General features: G+C 51.2%; 1 protein-coding gene across 7 annotated transcripts in view; it reads left to right on the forward strand.

The window, feature by feature from the left end:
• The first annotated feature begins 794 nt into the window (after positions 1 to 794).
• FAM178B (family with sequence similarity 178 member B) overlaps positions 795 to 27,634 on the forward strand; it is an 85,116-nt gene continuing 58,276 nt past the window's right edge. For 5 of the 7 annotated variants that reach the window (XM_032469606.1, XM_032469610.1, XM_014553174.2 and 2 more), the window contains exons 1-7: positions 1,196 to 1,272; positions 12,443 to 12,533; positions 12,636 to 13,045; positions 14,038 to 14,099; positions 14,656 to 14,763; positions 19,447 to 19,599; positions 25,612 to 25,717. In XM_032469606.1, the coding sequence (XP_032325497.1) occupies positions 1,222 to 1,272; positions 12,443 to 12,533; positions 12,636 to 13,045; positions 14,038 to 14,099; positions 14,656 to 14,763; positions 19,447 to 19,599; positions 25,612 to 25,717 (981 nt within the window). In that variant the 5' untranslated portion in view covers positions 1,196 to 1,221. Of the gene's footprint in view, positions 846 to 1,195; positions 1,273 to 12,032; positions 12,268 to 12,442; positions 12,534 to 12,635; positions 13,046 to 14,037; positions 14,100 to 14,655; positions 14,764 to 19,446; positions 19,600 to 25,611; positions 25,718 to 27,634 lie in introns of those variants that run through there. The other 2 variants (XM_032469608.1, XM_032469609.1) reach the window with 2 other exon arrangements.

A 27,634-nucleotide genomic window follows, 5' to 3' on the forward strand; every position in this document is an offset into this window, starting at 1 on the left:
CTCCCCTCCTGTGCCACATCTTCAGCAACCACTTACACACGGTCTCACCCAACCTGCCTTCTGACCACACTATGCCCTGAAGTTCTGTCACTAAGGTCACATTTGCCAGGCCCCAGACTCTTTCTACAAAGTTATCTTCTTAGATCCCTTCCCATTGCTAACTGCCTCCTCCTGGCCTTCCCCAAACTGTTTCCTTGACCTTGCCTGTCAGCCTCCCTTCTTGGCTCTAATGTGTGTAAATGGCCCAGCTCAGTGCCGGGCACAGGACTGGGGTTCAACCAGTACCTGTCGAGTGTGAATTTGAGGGCCGACATCCTCCAAAGCGTGTGTGCACACACGCTCCGACACTCACACAAACTCAGATACGCATGCCCAGGACAGGTCTGTTCTCAGAGCAAGAAGCGGCGAATCATAATTGGGGATGGTGGTTACGAGCGGCGTGCTCTCTCCACACAGCGCCTATAGCGTCTCAGTGTGAAAAAGAACCCAAGGCGTCAGAAGGCCTGGTCTGTTCTGGAATAAAATCTTGACGCCAGCCCCTCCTGCCCGTGTGCCCTTGGCAAGTGGCCCTTTCCCCTGGGCCGCGGAGTCTTCATCTGTTAAGTGGGAGCCACTGTGCCCAGGAGAGGATTCAGTGATTTACTCCGGGGGAGGAGGGGCGGGGGGGCGCACAGGCTGCCGGGAGGGCCACGGCGGGGGTGGCCTGCGCAGAGGGGTGTGCGTGGGTGCACACGTGGCCGGGCTGCGCATGCGGCCTGGAAGGACCGGGAGCCGCTGTCGCGAGCCCAGTGCTGGACCGCTGTTGCCCGCAGAGGTGGATGCTGGGGCGCGGGGAGGCCCTGGAGGTAGGGACCCGCGCGTGTCCCCGGCCTGCCCACCAGTCACCCGTCCTCCATATGTAGGGTCCTGGAGGCCTGCACCCGCTTTCTTTCCCCACTAGCTGACCTGGTCCCCTGCCACGCCCCCAGCCCTGCTGAGCCCTGCCCTCCTGCCCTTCGTGGTGAGGGCTCCCTGTGCAGGCCTGGTCCCGCCACTCAGGCGGTAGGCTGGCCAGCTCCATTTCTCAGAAGAGAAAATTGAGGCAGGGGACCCTCAGGGGGCCCATGGTGGCCACACAGTAATGGCCCCACTGGGACTCTGGTTGGTCGCAGTCCCAGTGTCAGCTCTCGCACCACTGCCTCCTGCCTGGCACTTACTTTCCTGGATTCCTTTGCCCCGCGTATGTGTTTGCACTCCGATCCTGCACGAGACTGCCCTAGACCCAGACCCGAGGTCAGCCCCTCCTTTCCCAGGGGGACACAGTCACCAAGGCACAGTTTGCTTTGTTGGGGTGGAAATTTCTTAGAACTAATTTGGAATCGGTTTATGTTTTGGTTGATTTGGTGGTTTGTTACTATTGTTTGTTTGTTTTTCCTGTTCCCCGGGGCACAAAGGGGTCGCTGCTGTTTTTCTTGCTGGAAAGGCGGTCTGTTCCCAGCCCCTGCCCAGTTTGATGGATGTGTGGTTTATGATACTGGAGACTGTTGGTCTTTTCTTTGTGGATGAAACTTATCTCTTTCCATCTTTCAAATTGTGAGCTGAGTCCTTGCTGACCAGAGCCTCTGCCCTCACTAACATTCCTGAACTATTAAATATTCGTTTAAAAGGACAGACATAGAGCATGGTGTTAGGAACAAGGCATCTTGAAGAAGCAGTCTTCATAAAAGCATGAGGGTGGTGGTATCCTGAGTTAATCACGAATCTTTTTACGTTGAGGCCCAAAGCACTTTGGATTCCATAGTTTATTTGGCCTGGTGGTCACACTTTAAGACAGATTATTTTATCTTTCCTGTAACCTGGAAGGTGAAAGAACAGAAAAGTGAGGCATTGTGTTGAAATCACACTGTGAGATGGTGTTGGTGAGTGGGAGAGCCTGGGGAGGGAGGCTGAATGTTAGGGCTTTGGCTTGGAAGGGGATAGCTCAAGTGGTAGAGAGCATGCTTAGCATGCACGAGGTCCTGGGTTCAATCCCCAGTACCTCCTCCGAAAATAAAATAAATAAATAAACCTAATTACCTCCCTCCCCCTAAAAAAAAAAACAAAAACAAAACAAACAAACAAACAAAAAAGGTCTTGGGCATGAGTTTGCTGCATTTGGGGAGGCACTAGTCCTGCAATGAGGTGTGTTATAGTCACAGTCCCGGGCCTGGATTGAAGAGGAGGGAGCTTTGCGGGACCAGAGAGCCGTCCACGCACTGAGGTGGTTTCAGCCCTTAGCCTGGAAAGAATATGAGTGAGATTGAGTAGGATCCTGGCTGGTTGGATGTTGGGGGCTTGGGAGGGAGGAAGACAACAGAAGAAGTCAAGTTTAGATGTTGAGTGTGTCTCCCCATTTGGCTGGAGGGGGGCAATGACATTGTCACCTTTGTCCCCTCCTGTGTTCCTGTCTCAACACCTAGTGCACAGTGCTTGAAGCATGTCAGACTAACCAGAATTATTGTTTTTTAATTGATTCTAGAATGCATCTTTGTTCCCATTTTAACAGCTCGATGTTGAGCCAGGTCCACAGTGGATGGTGTCTTCCTTTGTGCCATCGTCCCCCTGGCGGCTTTTTGTCTTTCGTAGTGGCACAGAAAATTGCGGTGCTCTGAGAATCAGTGGCATCTTAGCTCTGATGAAGTACCGTAGTCAACTGTGACCTTGGTCCAGTGGCCGCAGGTTTCAGAGTTAGAGACTCAGGCAGAAATGATGACCTGTTACACATTTCTACTGTGGCTCATTTTTCTCTTCTTTGAAAATGCTAATGTTTTCAAGGAACTTTAGGGAGGGGGTTGGTAAGCCAGGAACAACAGTATGAAAAATGTATCACTTTGTGAATTGGAGAGGGAAGAAAGAGCTGGGGGATGTCTCCTTTCCAGGTAAAATTGGACTGTTGCATGACCACTGGTAAATCGATGCCTTTGAGTGACACATGCTTTGCGGCAGCCAGGCTTAGCTGCCCGGTGACCCTGGGTCTGTCCCTTGGTAGACACCTCCCACTGCCACAAGCTCCTCAAGGGCAGAGGCCATGTATTCTCTGTCTTTGGTGTCCTAGTGCTCAGCACAAGGCCTGACGCATCAGAGATGCTGAGTTAGGTTTTGCTGAGCGGAACTGTTGCTGGACCAGTTGGGGCAAGTTGTCTTCATGGTGCCTAGGTCAGTCTGTGTCTCGTAGGTATCATGTTCTGGGTCAAGGTTCCATTCATGGCCTGCAATCCTTGGTGCAGCTGCTTTGTGAGTTACTGGTTTTGCGAGCTAACCTGGAGAACTTACTTCTCTCCAGCCCCCATCTTTCTTATTTCTAACCCTTGGCTTTCCCAATGAGCTTTTGGGACTTAGTCCACTTATAAATTTGAACCTGTTTCTGTGTCAGCTCATTTAGTGACTTTGCTCCCAGGGAACCTCGCTAGTGAAGCCACAGAATAGCAGGATCCCAGCTGGCTCAGCAGGTTGTCTGCTGGGTTTGGTATTTAAACAGGTGAGCGGGTCCCAGGCTGGGGAGAGCTACAGAGCTAAGTGAGACTTTCCTGGAAACACAGGTCAAAGTTTACCTTCTACTTTGTCTCCAGAGGAGACATGGGCTGGAGCCCGGGGGCCCTCGGATCTGCCAGCCTTGACCCCTGCTCCCCATCCCTGCCTTGGCTGACCTTATGTGCTCCTTCTAGAATCAGATGCTTTAAGATACAAAATGTCTTTTCTCAACCTGCACCAAAATTGTCAGGGGTGGTTTGCATAGAAGTGGAGACTTTAAGGAAGGTTTTCCTCTCTCTTCTTTGGCTGCCTCTCTGGCCTTCAGAGGAGGGTTACACTTTGCATGGGAATGCAGCCACTGCCAGTGCCACCATCAGTTTGCCAGTTTTATTGTTTTAATCTTTGAAGGTGACTTTGGGGATTTTTAAATTGAAGTATAGTTGATTTTTGGCAACGTTTTATGGCAAATGTCTGATGATCTTCCAGGTTTCAGTTTGATTTGTGAGAAATACTGATTATTATTGTAAGATATTTGCAAAATTTGAAGCTGTTAAAAAAAAAAACTAGTTTTCAACCATTCCCATAAAAGTTATTTCAGGCAAGAATCATCAATGGATGCTAAAGCTAGGAAATGAAAGTATGGTGAGAAACAGAAATGTTTACATAATCTCAAAGCATCTTCCCATAAGACACTGATTAATTACAAAGGGAAAACAGTAATATTATGGTAGGGGGACCTGGCAGATAGCTACCTTTGCCAAGTGATTAGAGCTAGCAGTGCCAGTAATGGGAGGAATTGACATCCGTGCCTTCGGATGTGAGGCTCCGGGAAGGACACAGCGTCACATCTGCATATTCCTGCCCCGAACATACAGCCTGAACCCAATCACGAGGAAACATCACACAAACCCAGGTTTATAGAACCTACAAAGTAACTGGCCAATACTCTTCAACAGTGTCAAGATCACACATTTACTCGCACACACACAGGCATGCACACACATGCTAGAAAGAGGTAATGATAAAGGCAAGTACAGTGAAATGTTAACATCTGAGGCATTTAGATGAATGGCATATGGAATTCTTTGTGTTATTTTTGTAACTTTTGAAGTATGAAATTACTTCAAAATAAAAAAAGACTAGTTTTCACAGTTTTTCTCCAAAAAGAATTACAGATGTGGGAACTATAGATATATTATAGATAAAATATGCTGTGTGTATTTGACAGGGAGAGCTTGCCAAATCTAAACGTTTTTCATAGTATAGTAGCATCAGAATTTTGTGTATCCTGCTGGATACCCAAACAGAAAAGAGTGTTTATGTCCTTCAGAAGACACATGCAAGGATATTCTTAGCGATTTTATTGGTAATACCTTGAAATAAGAAACAACCTAAATGTCTATCAAAAGGACCTTTTATTGTTCCTTTAATGTTGATTAATTTGATTTGTACCTAGCAGAGTGATGTTTGGTATATTTCGTGTCATAATGGACTGACTGTGTCTCCCCCCAAATTATGTTGAAGCTCTCATCCCAGCGTGATGGTATTTGGAGGTGGGGCCTTTGGGAGGTAATTAGAGTTAGGTTAGGTCCTGAGAATGGGGCCCATGCCGGGACTAGTGTTTTCAGAAGAGGAAGGGATGAGGGCGCACACATGCTCGCTTTCTCCCCTTCTCCCTCTCCTTGTCCTGTGAGCGCACAAAAGAGAGGTCATGTGAATACACTGCGAGGTGGCGGTTTCCCATGAGGCACAAGAAAAGGTCTCAGTGTAACCTACCTTGCCGGCACCTTGATCTTGGACTTCCAGGCTCCAGAGCTGAGAAAAATAAATCTGTGGTTTAAGGACCCCCCACCCCTTCATGTACGGTATTTATTAAGGCAGCCCCAGATGACTTAGGCACATAGAGATGTGCAGTAGCACTGGCCACCTCATTTCCTGAGCTTCCTTCTGGGCTGGGCCTGAGACAAGACTTCATCCGCGCACTCAGGTGTTAGGGCAGGGGTGGTGGGGGCGAGGGGGGCTGCCACGACCTCGCCGTGCTCCCACCTTGTGCTCCATCCAGAGCCCTGAACTGCTGAACCAGAGCATCCTGCTTGTCACGATCTTGAGAACAGCCAAAGCTGTCAGCTCTGGGCTGGAACAAAGGCTGTGCTGTGTTTCCTGAACGTGGTGGGCTCTGCATTGTTAGGAAGACAAGAAAGCACTTGTGCTCAGAAAAGAAACCGATTTAAAAAGGAGAGCATAGCCTCCCCTCCCACTCCTCCACCCCCACCCCCACTCCCCACTGCACGCAGCTTTGTCTGCATGGAATTGGTCTCATCGCATCAGCAGTTTCTGATTCGTTTTATATTTTACTACACGGTACTACATGGACAAGCGTTTGCTTGGTTTAGGGCGGTTATCTTGCCTTTGCCAAATGTTCTAGACGCAACTTTGTGCTAAGAACCCCGAATAAGAGTGTTTTTTAAACAGAGTAGCTCTAATCCCCCCATAAACTCTCAGAAGGCGTTATCATTCACATAGAACATTCCTGGAAGATTTTAGTGGTACTTTTGGTCTTTGTTTCTCTTTTCCTCCTTGATCAGCGTCTGCTGTGTGAGCAGCTTTTACCGTGTTCTCCTTTGTCCTCTTGGAAGCTCCAGCTTCACCATCGTCACTGATGACCTTTAGCTTTACTCTCCTTGTACTCACTTTTCTTTTAAAAAAAAAAAATTATTGAGGTGTAATTTACATGCCATACAATTCACCGATGTAAAGTGTACAGTTCATAGAGCTGAGCAACCGTCACCAGCCAGTTTTAGAAAACATCATCACCCCCACAAGAAACCCAGCATCCTTTAGCCCTCACCCCGACGTCCCTCCTCTCTCTCAGCCCTGAGCAACTCCCGAGCTGCTGTCTCTCCAGACTCGCCTGTTCTGGACATGTCCTCTAGGTGGAACCACACGATATGTGGTCTTGTGAGTCTGGCTTCTTTCTCTTGGTGTAATGCTTCTGAGGTTCATCCACGACACGGCGTTTATCAGTACTTCACTCTTCCTATGGCTGAATAATGTCCGTTATATAGATATACAACATTTTGTTGATCCACTCAGCAGCTGACGGGCACTTTGGTCGTTTCCACTTTTTAGCTATTGTGAATAACGCTGCTGTGGATGTTCATCTGCAAGATGTTGTGTGGACTTAATGTTTTCATTCCTCTTGTAGCAAAACCTAGGAATGGTTTTGCTGGGTCGTGTGGTACCTCTGTGTTTAATCATTTGAGGAACTTCCAGGCTGTTTTCTAAAGCCCTTTTCCTTGTATTACCAGTAAGCAAAGGAAATATATATTATCACTTTTTAACTTTTGCAGAATTTTGAAATTTTACTCCCGAACAACTTTGCAGTTTGTCCGCTAGAATGCTTCAACAAACAAAACTGGAGGCGTCAGCGCTGTCATACACCTTCTCCTCTCCGTGTATTCCTCAGCCTCTGCGTGCACTGCTGTATCCAGGTCTCAGTCCTCGGTGCTCCTAGGAATGGAGACATTTCACACTACATATATTGTTATTTATGGACCCAACAGCTTTTCAGATAATTGTAGTTATAAGAGCAGCTTCCTTCTGCTGGTCTTCACCTGTGATCTCACTTACATATCAAACCTCTGAGAGTTCAGGTAGAAGGTTGCTCAGTTTGTGTTTGCTTGAGCTAATATCTGGGTTGTCTTCTGTGATCATGCTGATGTCAGGCCGTATTGGCAGCAAAATGATGTCCAAATCAGGAACACTGGAAAGAGCTTGGACTTTCAGTGTCAATGTCTTTTTTTGGTGGGGGGGGGCAGGCGGTAATTAGATTTATTTATTTTATTTTATTTTATTTTTTGATGGAGGTACTGGGGATTGAACCCAGGACCTGGTGCATGCTAAGCACACGCTCTACCCCTGAGCTATACCCTCCCTCCTAGTGTCACCCTTTGTGATACACACAAAGGAAGGTCAGCATTTTCAGGGGCCTCCACTACCAGCCTCCACCTTCCACAGAGCTCAGGGCGCTTCCTGCCAAATGCACTGTTATGGGCTAAATTGTGACCCTCCAGAATTCAAATGTTGAAGCCCTAGTAACCCCTAGCACCTCACAGTGTGACTGTGTTTGGAGATAGGATCTTTAAAGAGTTGATTAAGGTTAAATGAGGTCATTGAGGGTGGGCCCTAATCCAGTATGACTGGAAGAAGAGGAGCTTAGGACACAGACACACACAGAGGAGAAACCATGTGGATGACACAGGGAGAAGACAGCCATGTGCAAACCAAAGAGCCAGGGTCAGAAGACACCGACCCTGCTGACACCTTGATCTTGGATGTCTAGCCTCCAGAACTGTGAGAAAATAAATGTCTCGTGTTTGACACCCCCCGCCCCCAGTCTGCAGTATTTGTCACAGCGGCCGAGGCTGACTAGTACGTGTGCCTTGATGCTCTACACCCGGACACTCCGCCCGCGCTCCTGCTTGGTGGACCTCAGGCCTGGTGGAAAGCCGCTCCCCTGCCTGCCAGGCCACATCCTCTGCTTGGCTTATCCATTCTGGCTCCTTTTTCCACGGCCCCACCCTGGTCCTTCTTGTTTCCTCAGGGCCAAAGGGACCTCCCACGTTGAAGGCACACCCCAGCCCCAGTATCACCCCACTGTGGGAGAGAAAATGCCACTGGGGATCCCTGTCAAGACCTGAACCCCTCACTGCTCCCGCTTCTCCTTTACAAGGGTCGGGGTTCCATGATTCCTTAGTGCTTGCCAGGGTCCCCGCGGAGGGCGGAACTGGGAAGGCCAAGAGTGGACACTTTAGACACGGAGACGGCTTTGGTTATTCCAGAAGCACTTTCAATTAACGAGAATTTGCATCTTAGGTTTTTCTCCAGGTGATTTCTAATGTGGAAATAATTTTATCTGTTGAAAAGTTGGTCTTTTTGCTAAGTGGAAGCTGGTGATATTTGCTAAGTTAGGTTTATGGAAGTATAATTTATATCCAGTAAAATTCTCCCTTTCCAGATGTGCAGGTCAGTGAGCTTTGACAATTACATACAGTTTTTTGAGTAACCACCACCACCACAGTCAGGGTAGAGAATATTTTTATTACCTTCTAAAGATGCCTCGTATGCATACCTTTGCCCGGCAGTGGCTTCTGAACAGAGGAAGTTACACGATTGAGTTGATGCTCTACGAAGGTTGAATCTTTTTTGTTCCTCGGTTCCTCTATTACCTCCTCCTTTTGCGTTTAATTGATTTTTGTTTTTAGTGTACCATTTTGATTCCCTCCTCATTTCCTTTTCTGTATATTTTAAAGTTATTTTGTTAGTGGTGGCACTGGAGATTATGATTTATATCTTAGATTAACTAGTTTGAATTCATACCAACCTAGCTTCAATAGTATATAAAAAGTCCGCTCGTGTACAGCCCCATCCCTCCCCTTTATATTTTTATTGTCACAGAGTACATCTTTAAATATTGCATGTACATTAATGTAGGTGTATGATTTTTTAAATGTTTTTCTTTTTCCCAGTTTTGTAGAGATATAATTGACACACAGCAGTGTGTAAGTTTAAGGTGTACAGCATAATGATTTGACTTACATCAGGAAATGATTATCACAATCGGTTTGTACAATATTGTTCTATGCATTTGTCTTTTAAATCATGTAGGGTAAAATAAGATTTGCAAATGAAAAATACAGTAATACTTACATTTTTGTTTACCTGTATATATATCACATAGTTCACAGTCTAGTTCAGATTAATACCAACCTAATTTCAGTAGGATGCGAAAACTTTGCACCTGGATAGCTCTGTTTCCTCCCCATCCTTGATTCTGTTATTGTATAAATTATATACTTCCACATCGTGTGCCCGTAAAGACAGATTTGTAATTATTATTTTATGTAGTTGTCTTTTAAATCAGATAGGAGAAAAAGAGTTACAAAGGAAAAATACATTTATATTGTCTGTTGTGTATTCTCCATGTGCTTGCCTTTATCACTGTTCTTTTTTCTTCACATGGATTCAGGTTACTCTCTAATATCCTTTCACTTCAGCCGGAAGGACTTACTTTAGTATTTCTGGTAGGACAGGTTTGTTAGCAATGAATTTTCTCAGTTTTTCTTTATCTGGTAACATCTTAATTTCCCTTTTTTTTGCAGGATAGATATGTTGTGTATGGACCATTCTTGGTCCATAACCTTTTCTTTCAGCACTTTGAATATTTCATCTCACTACCCGCTGGTCTCCATGGTTTCCAGTGAGAAATCAGCTGTTGGTCTTACTGAGAATCCCTTGTAGGTGGTGCATCTCTTCCCTCTTTCTGCTTTTAAAAGTCTCTTGTTGGTTTTTAGTAGTTTGGTTATGATGTATCTAGGCTTGGATCTCTTTGAGTTTATCCTGTTGGACCTTGGTTAGCTTCCTGGAAGTGTAGTTTTCTCTCTCTCTCTCTCTCTCCCCCCCTTCTGGGACTCCTGTATGCACATGTTGATATTTTGATGTGTTCAACTGGTCTCTGAAGCTCTGTTCATTTTCTTCCTTCTCTTTTTATTTTGTTCCTCAAACTCAATAATCTCAACTGACCTATCTAAAAGTTCACTGATTCGACAGAGAAAGACAAACACTGTATATCACTTATATGTGGAATCTAAAAAATACAACAGACTAATGAATATGGCAAAAATAAAGCAGACTCACAGACAGATATAGAGCATTAATGGCTACCAGTGCAGGGGAGGGGCAATATTAGGGGTGGGGGAGCAGGGGATACAAACAGTTGGGTGTAAGACAGGCTCAAGGATGTCTTGTCCAGCATGGGGAATAGAGCCAGTACTTTATAATAACTGTAAATGGAAAGTAACCTTTAAAAATTGTATGAAACAAAAATAGTGATCTGGATTTGGCTCAAAATAAAATAAAATAAAAGTAACAAGACTTGGCTGATTTGAAAAACATAAAATGAAAAAAATAAAAGTTCACTGATTCTCCTGCCCACTCACATCTGGTGTTGAAACCTAGTGAGTTTTTCATTTCAGTTTTTGTACTTTTCAACTCCAGAGTTGCTGTTTGGTTCCTTTTTATAATTTCTAAATCTTTATCAATATTCTCTGCTTGGTAAAATATCATTCTCCTGGTTTCTTTCAGTTCTTTGTCCATCATTTCCTTTAGCTCCTTGGGGTTTGTTTTTGCCACTTGTTGTGAGTTGTAGTTGTCTGTTTAGTGATTTTCTGAACTACTTCTGTAAAGACTGTATTATTTGGTTGTGTGTGGTCACTGAACCCCTGTTCCTTTAGCTTAGTGGTCGGCTGGTGATTTGATAGAGATTTCCTCAATGCCTAGAGCCAAAGCAACAACAACAAAACCCTTCTGGACTTAGCAGATCCGCTCTGTGCTGGAGCCCTCCTTCAGCCTGTAGCCAGTTTTGCAGCTCTGCCGTAGCCTTCACTTCCTGGGCACGTGCAGCCTAATGAGCAGTCAGAGGAGAAAGCTTATGGTCTTCTCAAGTCTCCCCTCAGCACACCTCAGCCCTGGGCATGCAGGTGGCCCTCTAGACCCTGGTTTCTGTGGGAGCTTTTTAGAAACTTTATCTCTCCTTCCTCAGCTTCTTCCTTTTCAGGCTGCACAGCCTTTCTGCTGCTTGCCCCACCTGTTATCTCTTGCTCCAGGTGGCTTTGGCTCATAGATGTGTCTTTAAATGATTTCAACAAATGCTCCCCACGAGGCCCCTCAATCCCTGAAAAAGTTCTGAAGGGAGTAAAACAAAGACAAGACCCTGAGTTGGTCCTTTTGGGAGCTGCAAGACAGGTCAAAACACACAACCACAGTTCTTTGAGAACAGAGTTTGTGTTGTTCCTCCGGCACCAGCAAGCCACACCATGAACATGTCCCCGCGGCTGCCTCTGAGCTGGGAGTGGGGAATAATAGGTAGGTAAATTCAAAAGGCAGAATATAATCTTACTGAAATTTAGCAGCATCTTTCTTCATTAAGCACAACCCTCATTGTTAGTTTTTTAATTTAGATTCCAGAGTTCCAACAGATTTTGCAAGCTTAATCATTGCTTTTGTGGAGGGGCAGATTTCTGAGGTTCTCTACTCCTGGTTATGAACGTTTTTGCAGTTGTTTTTGTATTGATAGATTGCTCTCTTAAAAAAGTAAACCATTTTCCAGTGCTAACAGCAGTGCATTTCTTCACAGCCATGTCAGCAATCATTGTTATAAATAGATCTTTTGAGTGTTTCATTATTATTGAATAATGCTTCATAGTAATATTCATTTAAATTTCTTTTATTACTGTTGAGTGTGAGCCCTTGTTGAGTCAGTGCTTGATTTTTTTATAGACTGTCATTTCCTTTGATCATTAGCTCGTTCAGACATTGGCCTTTCGTCTGTGTTTCAGGTTATCTGAGCCTGGGCCGGCTGTGGTGAGAGGTGTCTGTGTATGTGGCAGGGCCCACCCCAGCTGAGAGAGGGCAGCTCCTAACACGGGCGGAGGCCTGTTGGAGCCTCAGGGTCTCTTTGAATCATTCATTGAGCAGAAGTGTACCTGAGCCTGCCGTGTGCCTGGTCAGTGCTGGTACAGGGGAGATGGCAGGGGCCAGACAGCCACGCCCCGCCCCTTGTGAGCAAAGAGCCCTACACAGGTGACACCGAGTGGGCAACACGTGCAGGACGTCATCTGAGACTCGGCCTTTCCGCTGAGCTGCATTGGTTTGAATTTCTTACTGGCTTAAAAAACGTTGCTGTCCGTACGCTTGCCCATCACGTCCTTGAAATGAGAGGTCAGATGGAGGCCCCTGCATATCAGCAACTTGGTCTTTGTGGTGCATGTGCTGAGTGCTTGGGGTGGAGCTGGAGGGGGACTTCCTTCCTGGGCACGCGTGGGCCCGGGCCCTCCTCTCTAGGGCACTTCGCTCTCTCCTGGAGGCCCACTTACCTGACAGGAGTTCCTTCCAGGACCAAACGCCCAGTGGTGTGCCGATGGCCAGGGTCCAGAAGGCTGTGCTAGACCTTCCTTGGAGAGAAGATAGGCGTCTCACCTTAACAGGTAGAGTCCTTCCGAGGTTTGGGGACGGGAGGGAGTGGACAGCCCATGGTGGGGATGGTGGCAGGCAGCTGGGGACACTGCAGCACTCTGTCCCGCCCACAGGGGTCCAGGCCACCGATGGGCCCATCCTCTTGCCCAGCCTGCACCAGGGGCTCCTGTGCCCCACGCGGCGCCTGTGCAGCCCCACCCCTGCTCCAGCTCCCAAGTCATCAAAGAAGCCCAAGATGCAGGCAACCGAGGACATGTTCCCCAGCGACTGGAGCCCGCCGCCCGTGGAATTCCTGAACCTGAGGGCCGCGAAGGCCAACCGGGGGGCCCTGGCCCGGAGGCAGGCAGGTGCGCTGGGGCCTCCGGGGCTGAGGACACTGGCCCGCCAGCTGCCCAGGGAGGCAGAGCAGGATCCTCGGGACTCGGACCCAGAGGGGGACCCGTCCTCACTGGGGGAGCTGTTCTGGAACGTGGCATGCACCAGCCCAAAGGCTGCAGCCCCGGGGATGAACACCCGCACCTCGGTAAGCTGGGGCCACCTCCTGGCCTCCTCTCCTTGCCACCTTTCTTCAGCCACCCCTCCTGGTCACCCCCAGACCACCCTTTTGTAGCCACTCCCCTTTGGCCACACACCAACCTGTCCCCAGCCCTTGGGCCCTGGGGGCTGGGAGCGTGGGCCCCTGAAGCTGTCTGCCCCTGTGTCTCTGCTTCTCGCTCCTGCTCACAGATGGCTCGGCTGATGCCACCTTTGATGCTGCTCCTGTCTGGGGCCCTTCAAGTCTTTCTTTCGAGCTGAGGTTGAGGTCATGGGCCTGGAGAAAGGACCTCGGCGCGGGGTCTGGGCCAGGTCTGGCACAGAGCCTCTGCTGACTCTGGTCCAGAGACTTGGGATTCCTCAATGGAGACTTCAGCAACGAACCTCAGGCAGGGAATGCACTGTTGCTGGGCCGGCTCTGGGGACGTCTGAGTGCCTGTAGGTCCAGGAAGTCTGTTCTGAGACTAGGACTTGTTTGCTTGTAATAGCCCAAGATTGTCAGTAACCTGAAAGCCCACCACCAGGGAACTAGTGTGTTATGTTCTAGCCATCCATCAGAGTCCCCTGAAGGTGGATTTTTTTTTTTAAATCTCTTTAGTATTGATGTGGAATGATCCTGAAGACATACCATTAATTGAACATCAGAGTGCAGGACAGTGGGTGTAATATGCTACTATTTGTGTTTAAGGAGAGAATCTATGATACATTACTGTTTTTTATCTGTGCACAGAGCATCTCTGCACACACACCCAGCAGTGGCCGCCCGTGGGCACCTGTGCGGGGGGACTGGGTTGCTGGGGATGGCGGCTGGGGGAGACATTGTACTGTATGCCTTTATGCTTTTCAATTTTTAATCAGGTGAATGTATTGCTTGTTCAGAAAAGTAAACAAAATACATAAAGGGCTTAACTTAGGTTCTGTTTTATTCTCTTTCCCTCTGCTTTTGTCTTTCTTCCCCACGGCCGCATCCTGTTTCTCCAGTTCCCCTCTGGGGGCGCAGAGTGCTATGTCAACAGCTTAGATTACTTACTGTGGGAGAAGAGGTGAGTGCGGAGGGGCTGTCATGGGGTCTTCGTTGCTGTGGGGTTGGCAGAAATTTCACAGGGTTCGTTCTCAAAGACTCCTAGCAAATTCCTCTCGGGATAAAGCAGCCCACCCTACCCCCGTCAGCGTGCCCTGGTTAATAACCAGTGTGAGGAACGGTCGCCAGGTCAAAGGGCGGCATCTCCAAGGCAGAGAGACAGGCGACGTGTCCGGGGCTCCAGGGGGCCATGGGCAGCACAGATCAGCAGGGCTGGACCCTGGGAGGAGCAGAAGGGCTAAGCCCTGGACCTGGTGTGTTAACAGAACGAGCAGACACCAGAGCAAGCTGCACAAATAAAGGGGCTTCTGAGGTTGTGTAGTGAAAACAGTCCTGCTTTCAGGCAACACAGCTGATAGAGCGCAGCCTCTCCCGCTGTGCGCCTTTGTGCGGGGAGACAGGGCTCCCTGGTCCCTGTGCCTCGGCCTGGCCGCGTCCATGGAGGCCCCACGGCCCAGTGATGGGGCTGGGCGAGCAGGAGCTGCCCTGACCCCAGCTGTTGGGTCTCCTCCCTGCAGGGAACAGGCCCTGGAGCAGGAGCGAGAGGAGCTGCTTCTGCGGGACTGTCCTGACCTCAATTCCCTGGATCTCAGTGATGATGAGGCGCCTCTCACGCCCGAGTACAGGTGGGGAGTGGGCACCGGTGGGGGGCAAGGGTCCACCTACGCAGGGCCGAGTCCCCGTCCCCGCCCCCGCCTCCCCAGGCAGAGGGTTTAGGTGCTGACCTGCCCTCAGTTTTGGACAGTAGCAGCCAGTGATTTGTGTGTGGTTTTTGAGTTCTCAAGCTGCTTCCTTCTCTTAAACCCATATCCGTTCATTGATTTGAGAAGTAGTTATTCACCTACTGTGTGTCAGGGTCTAGCGTGGACCTTCGAGGACACAGAGATGACAAAACATGGCCTCCTCTTCCCACCCGCCTGCCCAACCTTGTAGAAGCAGGTCTCTTGAGAAAGTAACTACACAAAGCCACAGTCTAAAGGAAAACTGCCTTTAAATGGGAGAATACAGCCACATGACATTTTTTGTCTTCCCTTTTCTGGGGAAAGAAGGTGGCTTCTGTCAGAGCTGTCGTCTGGGCTGGAGTCTGCTGGCCTGCTGGCTGGAGGGAGGGCTGGATTCAACTGTACTGTGGAGTTTCGGAGATGCCCGAGAACCACAACTGAATCCTTCTTCAGGGTACCCGGTTATCCATCCATCCATTTGTCTGTCCATCTGTCTGTCCATACAGCAAACATCTGTTGTGTGCCAACTTCGGGCATTGTGCGGACTCTGGGGATACAGCAGGAGCAGAACCAGGGGAAGACCCCTGCCCTTGTGTTGCTTGCTGTCGGGGTGTGGGGGTGTTGAAGCAGCCTGGTACACCATCTGTCTTAAGCTGGGGGTGGGGTGTTGGGAGGGTTTTGTGAGGTGTGGACAGGGGCTCAGGGAAGGCCTCCGTGAGCAGATGACTTATGCAGAACCCTAGGATGGTGAGAGGCAGTTCCAGGAGGGCCCTGCAGTGGGAGCACTCCCTGTGTGGTGGGGGAGCAGCGAGGAGCAGGCGGGAGGGGGAGGAGGTCAGGGAGGCTAAGGTGGGCTCCATGTCGGAGCTCTGCCTCTCGTCTGAGCAGTGTCCTCTGCTGCCATGTCCAGGGTAGACGGGGGTAGGGGCCGTGGGGCTGAGGTGGAAGAAGGGGGCGGGGCCAGAGGGTCCATGGTAGTAATCTGGGAGAAGTGAGGGCAGGGTGGGGCAGAGGAGGCAAATTCTGGGTATATTTTCAGGGTAAAACTAATGGAATTTGCTGATGAGCTGGATGGAGGCAATGGGAGAAAGAGAGGAATCAAAGGGGTCCGCAAGGATTGTGGCCTGAGCAGCCAGAAGGTCCGAGTGGTCTTTAATTAAGTTGGGGAAGGCTGAGTGACACAGGCTGGGGGGTGGCAGGCACGGGAACAAGGGTTCACTTGGGAGACCCCAGGGATGAGTCAAGACAAGGACCCCCTTGTCTAGAGAGGTCGGCTTGGGAATCATCACATATAGGTGACATTTAGAGCCTCAAAACCAGATGAGATCACCCTGGGAGCTGGTATAGAGAGAAGAGCAGGGGCCCAGGGATACAATGTAGAGGTGATGGTGACCTTGACCAGAGCGGCTCTGCTGGGCAGCTTGAGGCGAACCTGCCTGGCTGGAATAGATTCCCAGACCAAGAGGAGAAGTCAAAAGAGAAAAATAGGCGGCAGCTGAGGAGGGAGGTGGGGCCAGGATAGATCTTCCTATCTGTCTGTCTGTCTTTGTTTCCTTCCTTCCTTCCCTCCCTCTGGAACCATGTGCCCCCATGTGACTGGGGGCAGGTTGGTCCACACACCCTGGACCGTCTGCCTGTCTGGGCTTTGCTTTTTCTGTGCGTCTGAGTGATGTCATTCAGGTCCCGCAGGGATGGGTCTGGTTTCGATAGGCGCTCCGAGTCCTTGTTCTGCGTCCTCTCACAGGGAGGATGTGGGGGGCTCCACCCGCAGGCCCCCCAGGTGATTCCCACTGTCCCTGTTGCCCAGAGAGGACCACAAGCAGCACCTTGGCTGACCATTTGCTTTTTTTGCAAGTTTTCCTGATACTCATCTCCGGACTTGACCAGGGATCAACAGACTTTCTGTAAGGCTTGTGAACAGTAAATATTTTAGGCCTCAAGGGCCACACACTCTCTGTCGCAGCTGCCTGGCTGTGCTGCTGAGGTGGGCAGGGGACATGTGCTTGTGTTGTCCTGAAACCTTGCGTGCAGGAACAGGCAGGAGGTAGCCGCAGCCTGGGCGTAGGTGCCGCCCCTGGCCTAGATTAGGGGACGTCTGCTTCCCAACTGGTACCAGTTCTCACACGCTGCCCCAAGGCGGGGGGGTGCCACAAGGTCACCATGACTCCTGGCAGAGCACGAAGACGGAATGGAATCAGAGGGTTTGGGCCAAAGGCCTTGGTGGCATCATGAGTGATGAAAGCAATTTTCTCTCTGTGTTGGGGGCTGTGGATTCGGTTTCCAGGTTCCCCACTCTCTGGTTAGATTGCCTTGGAATTAAATGTCTGAAAACCTCTCTGTAGCGAGAATAGCCCTTCTAGCTCTCTGCCTTTCTTCTGAGTGCATCCGGGATTCTGGAAGTCATGGCCTGGATGGTTTGAAATTCCCCATAGAAAGGGAGTTATCTGGGCAACCAGCTTAAGACAGACGATGTTCCAGGCTTTGAAATTGCTGATAATTTTCTGGGCACGTGACATTTTCAAGTCATACTCTGAGAAAGCCTTTTTGACAACAGCCACTTTGAGGTGGTGGTTTTGATGTGGGATCATTTTGATGGGACAGTTCAGCTCTCTGCTTCAAAGAACATTACTCAGTTGATGTACAAAGCCGACAGCCTCTTCCATCCCTGAATGGAGCCGGGGGTGGAGTGGGATGGCAGGGAGGGGTGAGGATCTGGAAGGGGTGAGGCCGAGGCTGGGGGCTAGCCACCATCCAGGCAGACAGGTCGTCTGTGACCAGGATTCATGTGGCTGCCACAGTTGTCCAGCAGAGAAAGGCCCCCAGTCATCTTGGGCAGATTATCTGCCCATGCTCTTGGAATTGCTTGCATCTTGAATAGACAACGTCCTGCATTCTCTATTCCTTAAGGTCAAAAGACCCTATGTGTGTCCTGGAGCAGGGGAGGGGAGGATATTTAAACCACAGCATCATCCTTTATCCTCAGTTCTGAGCCGCACAGGAAATCCTCAATTAGACGTGCAGGCGTCATTTCAGAGCTGTTACTAATGCACATACATTATATTTAATTTCACAAAAGTCCCTTTGAACGACGGTTTGGAGGGACAGGCCAAAGACCTTTTTACAAATGAGCCTCTAGTTCTTACAGACTTCGTACATTTTTTTAAATTATAAAAATAATATAGGAAGCCGTAGATGCTCAGAAACTCAAAACAGCAAAGAAATGATCAGAACTGAAAATGGTTTTACCATCTGTGTGGTGGTTTGCAGAGGCAGCTTCCAAAATGCTGCAGGGTCAGAGTCTCCCCGTTTTCCCGACGTCACTCCCGTCCGTTGCGCCCTTTCTTCCTCAGGGCGACCCTGTGACTGGGTCGGTGCCTTACCTTGGGTCACTTAGCCAGAGAGTGACAGGTTTCCTCTGGCCAGCGGTGGGACCGCTGGCTTCACCCCTCCGCCCCCGGTGCCAGCTGCTCAGGTCCTCATGGGAGCCCGGGCTGCGTCCCCCTCCGAGCTCACTGTCTCAGGACCCTGGCTGGGAACCCAGATCTGGGCCATCCTCTGGGAGAGGAGGTCGTGTGGTGCCCGTGGATTGTCTTAGTTTGTATTTATTATTGTTAAGTACGTGCTGTGTGAGACCACAGATCAAGCCGAACACTGTTGTGTGAAGCAAACCAGGGTGTCTCCTTTTCCCTCCCCTCCCCCATCCCGTTCCCCAGGGATGACCAGGATCATGGTTGGGTGTGTCAGATGTGTGGGGGTGTTGCATGTGGCTAGTGCGCGCGCACACGCACATGCACACCCCACACACACACACACACACATCCTATTCTGCAACTTGCTGTTTTCACCTAGCAGGTACTATGCTGGGGGATCCTTCCACCCTGAGTGGTGCAGAGGAGGATCTCGTCCTTGGGACTCATCCTCGCCCCTCCCTTGATGCATCCCAATCGAGTTGGACTGTGCTGCCTCCTCTTCTTCTTGTTCCTTCCCGGTCCGTGGGCCCAGCTCTGACTCCCTAAGTGAGACTCTCAGGACAGGGCGGGCCTGGGCACCTGCATTTAGCAGGCTCCCCAGGGAGTCCTCCTGCTCACAAGAGCTTGAGGACGCTGCTCAGAGGAAAGACCTTCCCCGACCTGCTGCGCCAGGTGCTTCTCTCACTGGTGCCCCTCAGCACCGTGGGGCAGCTCCGAGACGAGCCCACTTGCTGGAGGCCATTGCCATGATCTGTTTACACTTTTCCTGGGCGTGCAAGGGCCCGATTCATCCTTCAGCACCTGGCATCCACAGTCGTGGGCACTCAGTGGAAGTCTGAACTGAACAGAGCCCATGGGTGGGGCGGGACTGGGGACCAGGACTTTTGGCTCTTGGACTCAGGACGGAGGGGCTGGGGTGTCTGACAGGGAGTGGGAGGGGGAGGCGCTCTCCCTGCCAGCAGGTGGCGCTGTGCCCCTGGTCTGGTCCCCACCCCCACCCCACCCCCAGCCGTGGCTGCGGGGCGGGGGCAGCCGTCTGGCCTTCCCCGGCCTCGCTCCAGGCTGCAGACCAGGTGCAGCTGCTGACACCTGGCTCTTCTGCCTCTTGCTTTGCCAGGAAGCTGGTGGAGAGGTTCTCCACGTCACTGCAGGTCATCCCGCCGGTACATCCCGGCGAGGCTGTGTTTCTGCCCAGGAATCAGCCCCTGCCTTGCATCCTGGACTGTTCGCACCTGAAGCCACGCAGCCATCTGGAAGAGCTGTTCCTCAGGTGAGCGTCAGCGCGGCCCCTCTCTCATGGGACCCAGCGATAAGGACCAGCCCAAATGAGGCAGTGCAAAATGGTGTTTAGTCAACTTTCAGGGAAATAGATGAAACAGCACACGTCTGCTTATGATATTTCTTTTGCTAATTTAGATGCACATCCTTTAAAAAAATCTTACAGCAGACATCAAACACCTGTTTGTGTATTCATGTTGCCTTTCCACCCCCACACCCCAGTTTCATGGAACAACTTTGGTCAGACTCATCATGCGTGCCTTTGGGGTTATGTCTCCATCAAAACTGGAGCCACTTTCTGGGCCACCCAGCAGTTTTCCAGAGCCTCCTTCTCCATCTTCACTTCCTCCTACTCCATCAAGACACTGCTTCTTGGGTCTGTGTGTGATGCTGACACCGAAAAGTTTGTCCCCAGCCACAAGCACGTGCAGTACAACATGCGGACAGCTGCCCTGTTCCTCTTCTCCTTGGAAGTTGTTCACAATCATTATCACACAGCCGCTGACTGTGTGCATTCTTGAGGGGATTTTTAAGAACTTTACCACAATAACACCCAACGCTTGCAATTCTGAGTTCAGATGTCTAAGAATAAGAGAGAGGGGAACCCTGCAGAATTCAGCACAGCGGCTGTCCACGGATGGGGGGCTCAGTGGCCGAGGGGATAGAGGAGAGGCTGCCTGACCCCCCACCCCCGACCCAGCCTGTAAGGCGCACGGAGGTTGGAGCCATGCTAGGACTTGAATGCAGGAATCTTTTCTCTTTTCCAGCTAGTCCATCTTATTTTAATAGAAAGATGTAACATTATTTTGATATGTTTCCTTTAAAACTCCCTATCGAGGAAAGTTTCGGACACACATAAAGTAGAGTGTACCTCCCTCCGTGTGCCCATCACCTGCCGTCAACAGTTACCAACTCAAAGCCAGTGTTGTTCCATCTCTACCCCTGCCACTAACACTGTCCCTCAGGATTATTTTTAAGCAATCCGAGACACATATAATTTTATCTGTAAGTACAGTCTGTGTCTCTAAAAGACTCTACCTTTAGATAAACAGTCAATACCATTATTACACCTAAAAAAAATAGGAATTTTTTTAACATCACTAATGCCAGTCAGTGTTCAGATTTCCTTGATTGTCTTATAAATGTTTTTTATATGGTGTTGAAATCAGAATCTAAAGAAGGCCCAAATGTTGCAGTTGGACAGTGTCATGTTAATGGTGAAGTAGTATTGCATAGCATGGATGCCTCGACACTTTTAACCATTTTCCTCATTTTTCTTGACATACAAGCTATTTCCAACTTTTTCCCATTATAAACAACGTGGCAGAGAGTATTCTTAAACAGAAATGTGTTTCTGCAGTTCTGGAATAAATAGATCCCTGGAGGTGATGAGAGATGCTTGGGTCTGAGTGTGTGATTATTGGTAAAAGTTTATCTTACCACACTGAAAAAAATCACTAATCAGGAGATGATGCAGAGGGGGAAATAGAAATGAAGGGAAAGAAGAAAGACGGTGGAACCAGAGGAAGGAGAGGGACAGAGAGCCAGCTTGGCAGGAGAGGAGAGAAGAGGGGAAAGGCAGGCGGCTTCCTGAGCAGCTTCTCTGCAGGGTTTGTGCCGACAGCAGGTTTTCTGTCCCCAGCTGGATGCCGGCAGGAAGTGTTTGACAGATGAGCCAGCCTGTGGCCTGGGATCAGAACGGCCGTGCCAAATGGGGCCAGGTGGCCGGCCAGCCTCCCTGGGGTGGAGAATCCAGACCCTCCTCCCGCTAACGAGGGGCTTTCTGGAGGAACGCCTGCGCCCTACTCAGCTCAGGTCAGGGGACGCCTGCCGGGCCCTGGGTGAGGGCCACTTCCTGAAGGTCGCCTAAGGGTCATCTTTTATTTCCTGTTTGTGCCAAGGACTTCAAGTCCAGACACAAGAGTGGGAGATACTAGTCCAGTAATTACCCCGTTGTGTGCGGCCGGAAACATGAAAATCGAGGAAGAAGAAAAGACTTCTTTTCTTGATCTCCCCAAGAGCAGTATGGTTCGGTCTCTTGCCGTAGAAAAAGTTAACACTGTGAGATTACAGGTGACTTTTACTTTTCTCCTTACTCTCCTCTGTATTTTCCGCACTTTCATGATGAACATTTTTATCCTTAGAGGTATTGGGGGAAAAGTGAATGTGATTTTTTTTCAAAAAAAAAAAAAAATCACTCCTTGAAGTAGATTCACTTTTCTTACTGTTCTGTGAAAAGGGATATTATCTTTCTTCCCACTGTACAAAGGGGGAAATCTTGGCACAGATTAAGCAAGCAGTTTGACTCGGATCTCAAAGGAGGGCGGCCTCGGTGTCTGAGCACCAGGCCTGGTCCTCCCGGATTGGACCTCCACAGGTTTATGTATCAGAAATCTTCTCCCCAAACCCACAGCTGTGGGGCCAGAGATGGCCCAGACCATCCTCTCTCATTCATCACCCGGCTGGGCGGGTCATTTCCTGGGACCAGAGTCATCTGATGTGACAGAGGTTGGTACCAGGGGGTGAACTTTTGCCTCCTGCCTGTCTGACAGCAAGTCAGAAGGAAATACAATCCCCATGAGTGGAAAAGCTTCAAGACCTGCGCCCACGGCAGCTCGGGCAGGAGTAGGCTCCGAGGCGGGTGGAGATGGCCTGCCCAGTTATTCTTGGTCCTCCCTGGGCCCCCACAGCTTACACAGGAGTGCCAGGATCCCTGCTTGTCTTCTGGTGCACCTGCCACTCTCCCATGAGGTGTTTGCGGTGTATTCTCAGGGCACCTGCCCTGCTGGGATGGGGGTGGGGGGGGGCTTTCCTCCACAATGGCTTCAGCTGGCGCAGAAAGCAGTCGGGTCTGAGCTCTCTGGCTGTAATCGGTGCTTGTGCACTGGACCTCCCTGAGGCCCAAGGCCCCAGCTCTGATTTTGCCCCAGCCCCCTCCTCTTCTCGGCCTGTAGGAGGAAGCCTGCATGAAATAAATCCAGCGGTGACAGAGTGTGGACAGGGCTGAGCTGCCCAGCTGGCTGCAACTGCCCAAAAATACAGAGCCCGCGGAAGCAGCCAGCTGGGTCATTGCTGGGGTCCCCAGGCTGCTGACCAGAGTGGTGCTCGCTGATCTTCAAACAAAGGAAGGAAAAAGAAGGGGAGGAGGGATGAATGCTTGGCCATTTATTCGTCTCTGTTCTCTCTCGGCGTTTTCACTTCAACTTTCATTTGAGTATCTTGGCAAAGGGGCAGAAACTGACACTGCAAAGGAGCTACACTTGGTGTTTATCCCTGTGCCGTCACTTGGGTTCCCAAGGCACTTGGAGACTTTGCCCTCTGGGACCGCTGCCCATAGAGAGATGGGAGGTGGGGGCTGGAGGGATCCTGACTTGGACCTTTACAGCCACGCCCAGTCCAAGTGGAAGGTCAGCGCTCCGCCGGGACCAGCGTGCTGGCCAAGCTGGTGCCCTGGTTTTCTGTGATTCCCTTTTTTTGGCTGATGTGACCCCCTTCCTTCCTTCTGTTCCCATGGCCCTCTGTCCTTGCCCGGCTGGCCGGGGACTAGGGTGTTCTGACTGTGGCCGCTCCTTGTCTGGGTGGGAACCTCCCGTCCCTGGGATTCTCGGGTCTGACAGCTGGGACTTCACACTCAGCTGGGTCCGCGTGGCATCTGCTGCTGCCGGGAAGCTCTGCTCCTCCCCTTCTCACTCCACGACATTCTGACATTCTCAAGATAACTTCCAACCTTGGCATTCGTTGGCTTTGCCATGGGCAAAAGCACCCACTTGGACCCAGTGTCAGCACTCTTGCTTTGAGGACGTGCCATGGGTTTTTGTAAATCTAACAACAATTGATTCTGTAACCTGAGGTGTTTCAAGTTTTCAGTGCACACACCTCTCACCCTCTTCCCTTCTCCGGGCTTCCCCACATGCTGCTGCTCAGACTTCTCCTGCCTCAGATCAGGGCCCTTCCACAAAGCTGGAGGTTACTTATGCCATCGGCCTGTTCTGCCCCCGAATGGTGGAGGCTGGTGGTTCAGCCGAGGTGAGGCGGCACTGCTCTCCTGCCGAGCACACACAGGAGATTCCTCACATCTCATGTAGCTGTCGGCACAGGATGCCTTGAAAGCCATTCGCCTCGAGGCACAGCTGGACCATGCCCTTCCTGCCTGTCTTTGGCTCCTGGCCTTACAGACTAAACCTAACTCAGCAGCAGGGAACCTCGCCACAGACTGTTTCCCCCGCAGAAACTGCGCTGCAAGGCGGTGTAGCAGAAAGGAGACATTGTGACCCAAGGGCTCCCTCTCCCTCTGAGCAGCAGTTGGAAGTGTGTTGATCTGAGCCAGCAGGGGCTTGTAGAATCAATTCCCTTACTGAGAAACTGGCGGGTGCCCCTTGAGCAGAATGCCAGAGCCAGAGTCTCCTTGGAGTCCCTGGAGTGATGGCCTCCTTGCCACATGGCCCCTGGCCAGGTCCTTCCAACTTGTGAGGTCCTCCGATGTGATTTGCTTGGGTATTGTCTGCATTTGGGGTGCTGAGCTTGAACCATGCCTGCGTCGTGGGGTCAGTCTGTGAAAGTGTCCGTGTGACCGAGCACGTGGAGCAGAGAGGCGTGTGCCAGCAGCCCTGGGGTGCACACGTGTTTGTATATACAAATAAAGGTCTGTTTTACAGTGGTCAACTTCACAAACACAGGAACAAAGCCGCTTTCTCCTCTGAACTTAAATGGTTTGGGGGAAGAAAACATACACAATTTGTAAATTGCCTGGATATTCTCAAGGAGACAGCAGCTTGGCTGGGAGGAGGATCTTTGTTTTGGAGCATTCTGTTCCTGGTAGATTAAAATATGATGTCCTTTTTAAAAAGGAGAAGGAGGAGGTTGGGCTGACCGAGGAAATTTCTCTCTAGAGTCATGACTTCAGATGCTATCTGAAGTGTTCTTTGCCTGGATTTGGCCGTTAAAAAGAAGTACAAACATGAAATTACTTTTTAATTTCCTGGAATCCTTATTAATTGCCTTTAGGACATTATCTAGAAAGAACAAAGAGGCCTTCACCAAATGTGGACAGTGGGAGAATCCTGCCCCAAACCCAGCCTCCCCGGGATGAGCAGGAGGACAGGAAGGGTGATGGAGGCCAGACAACCCCTCTGAAACGAAGCACCTTCCACCAGAGGCCCTAAAACCACACAAAATGTATCAACTCCTCACTTTACAGGGACCTAGGATCCTGTGGGTCCAGATGATCTACCAGGACGATAGCAGACTCAGAGCAGGGCTCCTCTCCCCACCAGCAGCTCCTGGCAGAAGGGAGAAGCCTGGCAGGATCCCGTCGGGAATGGAAACGCGGGTTATGGCCCCAGGAGTGTGGCAAGTCTGAGCGCCACTCCCCTTTGGCCCTGGGGCTGTTGCCGTTCACGTGGTTTCCAAAGACTCTTCTGTGGCGCCCTCATCTGTTATGCCTTCCCAGAACTTCCCCATCTTGGGCCTCTTTCTATTATTTTCCCATCTTCTCAGGTGTCCCCTTTGTTTCGGAAAAACAAGACAGGGCAGACACGCTCTGTGTAACCAGACCCCGGCCGCTGGCCCCACGGGGGCCCTCGTGGGTAATTCTGTCCGCCCGGTGCCACCCGGAGCCCTCGGCCAAGGGGTATGACTCCCGGGCACTCTCCTCTTGGAAGCGCAGATCCCTTTGGCAACCCTGATAAATACCTCAGTTTCCCACCCGTCAAACAGAAAAGACAAATTGTACTACCCAGTCGTGTGCTTAGAACAGCGTGAGATGTGTTCATGGACAGCAAATGATTCTGATGGCGCATGGGTTGTTTTCACTTCCAGCAGCTGCTAGCACCAAGGGCTCCACCAGCATTTTTGTCCAGGGCAATTACTGATGTGCTTCCAGCGACCCAGTGAAGTTGGACGTCTCCCTGAGTTTTGCTGAGACAGGCGCGCTGAGGAAGGCTGGCCGGCCGCGGGCGCGGAGGCCTCCCCTGACCTCTGCCCCTCTGTCCCTCTGCCCCCGCAGCTCCCCGCTGGCCCAGCAGCTCTCCTTCCTGCGCAGCGGCATCCTGAGCAGCCTCTACCTGCACGCCGGCGAGTGCCCGGTGCCCCTGCTCCGGTGGCTGTTCCAGGTGAGGACTACCGCCTGCCGCTAGGTGGCAGGAGCCTGCCGGCCCAACAGCCAGGGCAGGGCCTCCAGCCGGAGGGGCGGGGCGCTGCCCTCGTCTTGGCCTTGGGTGCTGCTGGGCTTGTCCCAGCTGGGGCTGGAGGAAGGAGGGAGGCTTGTGATCACAGGGTCCAGGAGGTGCAGGCACCAGCCAGTGATCTCACTCGGCTCCCCCCGGAGTGTGTGCCTTGCAGGTGTTGCCGGTGCCAATGGAGGCCCTGTGTGTGATTCAGGCCTGGCCACCTGACAGGAGCTTGCACTGTGCCCAGCTCCTCTCTGCTCCCAGTCACAGATTCTGACCCTCGTCCTATAAGCAGTAGGAGGGCAGCCCTGCAGTGCCCTTGCAGGCGTGACGGCCCTTGTGAATTTAGAGCTGGGGTGCTCAGGTGTTTCCCTGCATGGAGTGATAGGTCAGCTGGAAAAGCCTAGAAGAGCTGCTCTGTCTTCCCCTTCCTTCCCTCCTGGTTGTTGCTGAACATTTTGCCTTGGGGGGACTGTGCATTCTGCCCCAGGCACAGAGCCTTTGCCCCCAGGACAGTGAGAAACCAGCAGGGAAAGCCCAGGAACCAGCTGCTGTGGTATGAATGCTGGGGCGGAGATGCGGCCTTGGCACCCACCCAGGACCGTTCCTGCCTGGGGATGGGCAGGTCACAAGTTCCAGCTGGTCTCATTCCTGCCAGTTGGAGCCTGGACCCCAGCTGTAAATTAGAGCCACCGTGCGGGGTGGATTGTTCTCTGAGCTCCTTGGCCTCAGCAGACTGGCTGCCTTCCAGAAGGAGCACTCCAGCCCTCTCTTCTTCCCTGGGGTCCTTCCTGTCGCCCCTCTCTGCCCCAGAGGAGAAAGGCACCCCCTTGCCCCTCCCCCAGGCCCAGTGGGGAAAGGCGAGTGGGTGTCACTGGGAACAGAGCGGCCCTTATTCTCTGTCCCCAGTCAGTGCAGCTTCTCCCTGCTCCTTTGCACAGCATATGACGGACACACAGTCGGGCATCAGAGGCACAAAGAGCCAGTCTGAGATGTCGCCCACAGAGGGTCCTTGTGTGACCCTGACACGGCATGGAGAAGCGACTGAGCCCTGCCCTGTCTCTTCCCCCAGCTCTGTCACGTCAGCGGGGGGACTCTGGAGCAGAGGACCCATCCCTGCTCTGCCACTTACTACTGTGTGACCCTGGGGGGTTATTTAACGTCAGCTCTGTGCCTCAGCTGAGCTGGGGCCGACAGCCCCACGAGAAGGTTGAACGAGGAAATCCTGTGACCTGCCTTGCCCTTCTGGTCCCCCCACAGCACTGCCCAGGGCCTGGGCAGCATTTGGAAGGAATAGTGTTTCACACAGGGGTTCTGCTCCTCCATCTTCAGAAGGAGAAACAAAAGCCCCCCCACGTGCCCCCTGCCCACCCCCAGCTGAAGTCAGATCAGTGACAGGGGTGCACTTAGCCTTGGGGGCCTTCTGGGCGAGACTCTGTGTCTGTGTCTCTGGAGAAGGAGGAGCAAGGTGGCTGCAGGCTGCCAGGCCCAATGACCACGTGGCCACTCGTGGTCACACTGCAAACCTTTGCCGGTGGGCTTAGGTGTCTCACTTCCGAGGTTTTGGCTTTCTTGTCACTGGGAACTTATTTCCATGTGGCAGCGGTAGCGTTCGTTCTTCTGCAGACATGGGCTGACGTTTGCTAAATGCTAAGCTCTAGGGATAGAAGGACTTTGGAAGTGGTGTCCCAGGTGAATGCGCAGAACGTGGCCATGGTGCTCGGCGTACTTCAGACCGCCAGTGTCGGTGAGGCCTCTGGTTCCAAGAGGCGGAAATCCACGGGGGCTCCCTGAAGCTGCTGGGTGGATGCTTATGAAGGTCCAGGGGTGGCTCATGGATCCAAGGGCAGGAGTGCAGCC

Source organism: Camelus ferus, chromosome 28, assembly GCF_009834535.1.
Source record: "Camelus ferus isolate YT-003-E chromosome 28, BCGSAC_Cfer_1.0, whole genome shotgun sequence".
Lineage (NCBI taxonomy): Eukaryota > Metazoa > Chordata > Mammalia > Artiodactyla > Camelidae > Camelus > Camelus ferus.